Here is an 8,371-nt window from a genome sequence, read left to right as displayed (position 1 = left end):
TTTGAAACACTTGCTCACATCTCAGTGATGTAAACGTTTAAAATCATGTGTTAGAATCAGGAAAGGCCGGCGGATCACAATCCTCAGACATCAATGATGCAGATACAAAGATATCTTCAGCTGAGTGTGTTTATTATTATATGTGCTTTGACAATAAAAACTCTCAGATGATCCGGGGCCAGTCTGAATGATGCTCAGGACAGCAGATGAAAGTTTATCATTTGTGTGTTTTATTACTGATTCAAGTGACGTGAAAGAGAATTCAGCTCAGTTCTTGCTGTTAGAGAAGTTTATCTAAAGTGTTTACTCAGAAAGCCACATCACACAGTGCTTACATGATGAGTTAAAAACTTAAAAGGGCTTTTCTGACTTTATAGTGACATCTATCTGTGTGGAGTAACTGTAATATATGAGCAAGTTATTTGCAGATCACATCAGCCCTTTATGTTCAGAATTCGTTTTTAATTGTTTATGAAATCAAATACATTACTGATCTGACAGTTAGAGCAACACAAACTTGGTGGAATATGTTCACAATTCCCAATAATTTAATATTGACAGATATAAAACCAACTCTGACTGTACAGCCACAGAGTTCTGTGTTCACTGGAGACACAGTTATTCTGACCTGTGCGATGGATCAGTTCACTGGATGCGAGATTTTCTTTCTCACACCCTCAAACCATGAATCCAGTGAAGCTTCAGGAACTAAAAGAATCAGTTCTGTGAAAGTGTCTGATGGAGGAGAATACAAGTGCAGAGCCAGAAGAGGAAACTATCTCACACTATACAGTGATCCAATAAGAGTGACAGTAGAGGGCAAGTATTATTACATTATTTACATTGAACATTGTTTGTTTCAGTTTTGTGATCTGTCAATCTGTGTTCATCTAGAATATCGCTGACATAATTTGACTTTATTTTGAGTGAATTGTTTGTTATTGTACAGAAAGACCAAAAGCTCAAGTGTCTGTACGGCCTGGTGAACATGTATTCAGAGGAGAAACTGTCACTCTCACATGTGACATCACTGGAGGAGGAGACACTAGCTGGCAGTACAGATGGAATAAAGATTCAGTCACCCAGCAGAATAAACAACAGTATTATTACATTATCAGTTCTGTTAGTGAGTCTGACGCAGGTAAATACACCTGTAGAGGATCAGACACCAGAGGATCCTCACACACCAGTGATGCAGTTACACTGACAGTATCAGGTGAGTGTGTTCATCATTATTATCTGCAAAATACTATCCAATAACATTTGATATATCAGGTGTTTAAAAAATGATTCTCAATGGTTTTATATTGACAGATAAACCCAAACCAACTCTGACTGTAAAGCGACAGAGTTCTGTGTTCACTGGAGACACAGTTACTGTGACCTGTGCGGTGGATCAGTTCACTGGATGGGAGATTCTCTTTCTCACACCCTCAAACTATGAATACAGTGAAGCTTCAGGAACTAAAAGAATCAGTTCTGTGAAAGTCTCTGATGGAGGAGAATACAAGTGCAGAGCCAGAAGAGGAAACTATTACACACTATACAGTGATCCAATAAGAGTGACAGTAGAGGGCAAGTATTATTACTCACATAATACACTGTTCTGAAAACACATTCAATATTTCACACTGAAATGGCAATTGCAGTCATAGAGGTCAAAACCTGTAGTCTAATACAGAATGTGTGTTTTGCAATCTGTTAATATAGATTGAATCGTGTTTCATTCATAAAGTGTTCACGAATGGCGTTCACCTTTAAACACTAAACAACAGTCACACTGTATTCTGTTCTGCATACTATATTAATATAGCATAGTTTGTACAATAATATCTGGAATATGTTTATATTAAAATTGTGTATTGACACTTACTTTAATTGGACCATTTAATGATCATTGAGACTTGTATTATGCTGTTTAAGACTAGAAAGTACACAAGAATTCTGTGCCTTTCAGAAATACCTCAGATTAAATGAAGCCTTTCTAATAAAAAGTAGTTGCATATCCATCATCACCAGACTGAAATCCACAGATGTGCAGCAGATACAGCAGGACATTATTTGACAAGATTTACAGTGTGATTTGTTTTTCATTGTACAGAAAGACCAAAAGCTCAAGTGTCTGTACGGCCTGGTGAACGTTTATTCAGAGGAGAAACTGTCACTCTCACATGTGTCATCACTGGAGGAGGAAACACTAGCTGGCAGTACAGATGGTATAAAGATTCACATTATTACACCGTCAGTTATAAACAGAAATACACAATCAGTTCTGTTAGTGAGCATCATGCGGGTAAATACATCTGTATAGGAGCAGAGATCAGAGGATTCTCACACATCAGTGATGCAGTTACACTGACAGTATCAGGTGAGTGTTTATCTGTATTCAGTCATATTTTGCTCATCGTGAAACATTTTATTCATTATAACTTTAGTTTATCAGGTTAGTTTCTTGAGATTATAATCTTTTAAAATAGAAAATAATATGTAAACAAAACATAAACAATAAATTCAACAAACATGAAATAACAGACAGATGTGAAAAACACAAATGTATAGTGATGAACAGTGTTGGATTTATAATATCTCCACAGCTATTGTTTTTTTATTGAAAAGAGAAAGGCGTCATTCTGTGTAGATAAATGAAATGTACAGTAGTGTTCTCTATTTCAGATTAAAATCATTACTGTCACACTGGGAAGAAGATCATAGTAGTAAATAAAATAAAACCTCAAATCAAAGTACTCTAGTAATTTCATTTATAATATTATAGACTCACTGGCCACTTTATTAGGTACACCTTACTAGTACCGGGTTGGACCCCCTTTTGCCTTCAGATCTGCCTCAATCCTTCATGGCTCAAGGCCTCAAGGTTCGACGTGTTGTGAGTTCAGAGATGCTCTTCTGCAGACCTCTGTTGTAACAAGTGCTTATTTCAGTTACTGTTGCCTTTCTATCAGCTCCAACCAGTCTGGCCATTCTCCTCTGACCTCTGGCATCCACAAGGCATTTGCGCACACAGAACTGACGCTCACTGGATATTTTCTCTTTTTCAGACCATTCTCTGTGAACCCTAGAGATGGTTGTGCGTGAAAATCCCATTAGATCAGCAGTTTCTGAAATACTCAGACCAGCCCGTCTGCACCAACAACCATGACACGTTCAAAGTCACTTAAATCACCTTTAAGTTCACGGTTTGAACTGCAGCAGATCGTCTTGACCATGTCTACATGCCTAAATGCATTGAGTTGCTGCCATGTGATTGGCTGATTAACGACCAGTTGGACAGGTGTACCTAATAGAGTGGCCAGCGAGTGTATATTGAAGTTAACAGTTTTATTGATGCTATATAAGCATTAAAGACTTTAAGGTTATCTTTCAAATGTTTTTAATGGCTTTTCACAGACAGATTGACACATAAAGTACTGGAGCTTTTATAAAACACTTATAACACATAATTACAATATAATAAACACAAATATTTAATACCGTTGCTTTAGACCAAACTGGAACGTTCCATTGATAATAATATGTTTGTGTGTATTAAAGCCCTATGAGTAAATATGACATTATCTTTACAGCTTTACCCAGAGCTACAGTGAGTGTAACACCAGACACATCTGTGTTCACTGGAGAGACAGTCACTCTGAAGTGTGAGATAGAAGAACAATACAGATCATTAAACTGGAGATATCTGTGGTATAAAGACAGAACTGAAGTTTATAAGACTCAACATTACACTGTAAACACAAACACTCTCACTATCAGTTCAGTTTCTCAATCTGATCAGAGTCAGTACTCGTGTGAAACAGAGAGACATGAACGACCAAAGACTTCATCAAGATCATCTGTTGATCTCATTGTGATGGGTGAGTTTAATATCATCTCATGTGTGTGTGTTAAAGAAACATTATGTCAGTGATCATGTTTATCAGTGTTTTAGGAGGACCAGAAATATATGGTTTCATTTTCATGAATCATTCAGATTTATGGATATAAGCAGTCTATGATAAAATAGTTATTAAACCTTATTTACCCAGAGCTCCAGTGACTGAAACAACATTTATTGTGTTCTTATAGATTCATTTGTTTTATTATTCGTTTGTCTGTCTGATATCTGACCTGTGTTTTGACTTGCATAACCTTATATGTTTTGCTTACAGTCAGTATGTTTTCTTGTACAGCGACTTTGTAACAATGAAAATTGTAAAAAGCGCTCTATAAATAAAGCTGACATGACTTGATATGATAGATTAATTTCATTTTATAGGACACCAGATCAGTTTCTTGAGATTAAAAGCTTTTTTGAGGAAAATATGGTCAAAAACAAAACATGCACAATACATTCAACAAACACAAAACCAGAGACTGAAAATGACAAATGTGTTGAGATGACCAAAGTTGGATCTTTCATATTTTCAGAGCTGTTTGTATCTTTAAAAATTCATATAGAAATCCTGTTTTGAGAGATGAAATCCACTGTCCTGTACTTTTATAAATAAATGTTGTTTCTTTGCAGTAATAAGATGATCATAGTATATAAAACCCTTTATACCTGCAATACATGTGAGGTCAATCAGGTGTAGATATTTCATCTTTTCTATGGGTTGTAGTGTCTTAACTCCATGAATACATTTTCTGTCATTATTTGATGTCCCCTTACGCTGTTCCAAACTTACTGTCATCCATGTAACACAAGAGGAGAAATGTTAAAGAATGACTTCAGATGAACTGGAATTTATCAGTTGGACATATTTTTTAGGCTTTTTTGTGGCATTTTTGCATTTAGACTCTCGTTCATGTGTCAGTTTATAACTCACTTTTTGTCTGCTGGACAAATGCTTTTCCTCCTAAACATACAAATAAATAAATTATATTTTGTTATGTTGTACAGAGAGTCCTAAAGCAGTTTTGAGCGTTGAGCCTGACAAACAGCTGTTCTCAGGAGAAACTGTCACTGTGAGATGTGACATACAGACTGAACAAGACACTGAGTGGACATACAGCTGGACTGTAGAGAAATATAACCACCAGAACACAGTCAACCAATGCAAAACACAAAAGTGTAAAATCACAGTTAACCATCAGCACAGCGGTAACTACACGTGTGAAGGAAAGAGAGTAAACGGACAAAACTCTGAGAAGAGTGATGCTGTTACACTGACTGTATCATCATGTGAGTTTATATGTTTGTTCATCATCATTACTGTGAAGAGCTGAAGTGTCACATGTTATTCATGAGAGATTTCTCACTTTCAGATCAACCCAAGACAGTTTTAAGAGTTTCTTCACAGCAGTGGCTGACTGAAGGAGATTCAGTGACTCTGATGTGTGAGGTTAACAGTTCGTCTACAGGCTGGACATTCAGCTGGTTCACTCAACACAATCTTTCCTCAGGTAATACCCTCTCAGTTAGTTATTTTCTATTGAATATTCCATCTTTTAACCTTAATGTGAAGCACATTTCTCTCTCCAGGTTATGATCTGGTGTCAGACAGCAGTGGAGGATCTAAAGGCAACTACACTGTGAGTTCTGCTGCTCTGAAGCACACAGGAGTTTATATGTGCCGAGCAGAGAGAGGAGATCCAGTCTATCACACACACCACAGCAACACACAACCACTGTGGATCACTGGTGACTTCAACACACACAACTAAACAACAACAAGCTCTTATATCCTTCATTTATTCATTCATCTATAAACTGTGTTTTTCTTCTCAGGTGTTTCTTCTTCAGTGTCTCTGAACATCAGACCCAACAGAACTCAACACTTCTCATCTGAATCTCTCTCTCTGAGCTGTGAGGATCACAGGAACTCTACTGGATGGACAGTGAGAAGATACACAAACACACTGGAAACTTGTCCATCATCTTCATCATCATCGGTCAGATCTATAGGAACAGAATCTACATGTACAATCAGATCTCTCATCACGTCTGACACTGCAGTGTACTGGTGTGAGTCCGAATCTGGACACAAACTTCATCCTGTTAATATCTCAATACACGGTGAGTTTATAATTCTGTATTTATTAGCTTAACACGAAATATCACTATTATTACATTACATTACATTTGTTCCTCTGTTGTGTAGACGGTGATGTGATTCTGGACAGTCCTGTTCATCCTGTGACTGAAGGAGATTCTCTGACTCTTCACTGTTTATATCGATATAAAAACCCGTCAAACCTCAGAGCTGAATTCTATAAAGATGGATCAGAGGTGAAGAATCAGACTACAGGAGACACGATGATCATCTCTACAGTCTCAAAGTCACATGAGGGTTTCTACTACTGTAAACACCCAGAGAGAGGAGCGTCTCTAAAGAGCTGGATCCCAGTCACTGGTGAGCGAGTCTGTCGTGTGATGTGAGATGAGTTTGTTATAGTTCAGATATTCTGCATGATAACATGTTCACACTTTTTCAGGTTTTCAGGAGGAGATGTCTGGTCTCAAGATGTTCAGTTTTCTGCTGGCAGTTTGTCCATATCTGTTAGTGACAGTCATGCTGGTGTTCAAATGCTTCAGATTGAGAGATGAAACATCTGATTTTTCAGATCAAACAAATCAGTAACACATAAAAACAACATCTTAATATATAAGAATAAAATACATCATTGAATGATTCAAATGTTTACATATATGTTTGTTTCAGATGTTGCTTCTGGTTGTATTGATGTGACATGTGATTAAATAAACATAAATGTAATGATGTGATCTCAGATTTAATCAAAGACCAGCGGAGAAAAACACAACAGCACATTTACTAAAACTAACTATTAACAACTCAAAGCTTTATGTGCATCACAGTAAATGCTCGATAATCTCCGTTCTCTTATAGCAACAGACTTTGTGTCATTATTACTATTAGTTATATTTTTACTGTAAACTTTTCATACTGTGTAATATTCATGACAGTCATAACATTTGTTTTCAGCTCATATATTTAAGTGTCATGTGATAATGTGTAGATCTGATATCAGGTTCAGTAACAAAACCTGGATAGTAAAGAAAACAGGTTTGATTATTTTCACTGTATTGATCTGAGAAGTTTAAGAAAAACAGAAGCAACATTTAGTCAAATTAAAAACTTGTGTTAATACTTTTATATCGCTGGTGTGTTGCAGTAAAAGGTCTGTACTGTAAATTCATGTTTTTTGTGCCATTGAAAGAGAGAGAAAGTTAGAGATGTTTTTCTTCAGATGTAATATGTCAGTGGGTTTGTATAAGGTGTATATACAGTATTTCTCTAAGAAGTTGTTTGTGTTTTGCAAATATTTCTTAAGTCACAGATTTTAAGATGATGTCATGTTTTACTGTAGCTCTAGCCTAGAACATTTCTTACGGTCACATTACTTGAGTTTATTCTCACCTTGATTTTTATGAGACTAAATGTAAAATTTTACATCAGAAATATATGCAGTTTCTCTTTAACCTATTAACTTGAAGTTGTCAATGTGTTTCAATACAATTGTGTTTCAGGAAGGACGATATTTGTAAGAACAGTAACCAAACAGATCTCATCCCCATTTATGTCCCCAAATAAATATTATGGGAATCAATGGGGGATGAGATCTGTTTGGCCACTGACATTCTTCCTTTGTGTTTAGCAGAACAAATACATTTAAACCGATTTAAAGCAACCTGGGGTGAGTCAATGACGACAACATTTTCATTTTTGGGTGAACTGTTCCTTTAATAAAATGATGAGCAGAATTAAATACAGTCCAATAGATGAGTTGCATAGTTGACACAATGTTGCTGTCCGGTGTGTAAAGTAATAATGTTTAAAAACCAGTAAACTGTAGGAATAATGCAGAAGCAATAACTGCATGAATAAATGACACATTTCATATGACGTAGTTCTTCTTTAAAAGTTAAAGTAGTTGAAGGGTCATAAAAGACAGATCCCCTGAATCCTCATGTCTCATGGTGCTGTGCTAAAGAAAAGACCACAACAGTTTACGAAGTAAAAACTAAAGGAATCCTTAACACAGACTTTACCAAAGTACCAAAGATGATCTGAAAGAGACTCATGAGCGCCACCTACAGGTGTAATGATGTAACATCACTGAATAAATCATTGAACCCTTCTGAAGAAATACTGTATATTGGTATAAAGACTCTTGTACTTCAAAAAAAACCTTTTAATTCATTTTATGAGTATTTTGATCTTTATTTTTACCCAGATGTAAAAGTATAAGCTACTCTTGTAGCCAAAGCAACTTTCTCTTTAAATAAACTTTCCTCTGTGACCCAACACTGAACTCACTGTGTTTGTATTCTCTCATCTCGCCACATTAACGTTGATTTTGTTTCTTGTATTGTAAGGCGTATGGAAGTAAATGAATGTGTGGTGAAGATGTTATA

The 8,371-nt window shown here is 36.1% G+C and overlaps 1 protein-coding gene across 1 annotated transcript; it reads left to right on the top strand.

The window, feature by feature from the left end:
- Window positions 1–635: 635 nt before the first annotated feature.
- On the top strand, window positions 636–6,575 carry LOC306894879 (uncharacterized protein; the record flags this gene model as incomplete). Its single annotated transcript, XM_079457716.1, has 11 exons — window positions 636–812; window positions 950–1,055; window positions 1,142–1,216; window positions 1,315–1,575; window positions 2,102–2,293; window positions 4,895–5,176; window positions 5,260–5,397; window positions 5,477–5,635; window positions 5,723–6,010; window positions 6,096–6,347; window positions 6,430–6,575. The coding sequence occupies 11 exons, from the start codon at window positions 636–638 to the stop codon at window positions 6,573–6,575; spliced, it is 2,076 nt and encodes a 691-aa protein (XP_079313842.1).
- Window positions 6,576–8,371: the final 1,796 nt, after the last annotated feature.

The sequence above is a fragment of the Barbatula barbatula genome, assembly GCF_947034865.1.
Source record: "Barbatula barbatula genome assembly, chromosome: 5".
NCBI classification, from domain to species: Eukaryota; Metazoa; Chordata; class Actinopteri; order Cypriniformes; family Nemacheilidae; genus Barbatula; species Barbatula barbatula.
Note: the sequence above shows the minus strand (reverse complement) of the source record. Positions and strands in the feature narration are given on the sequence as shown.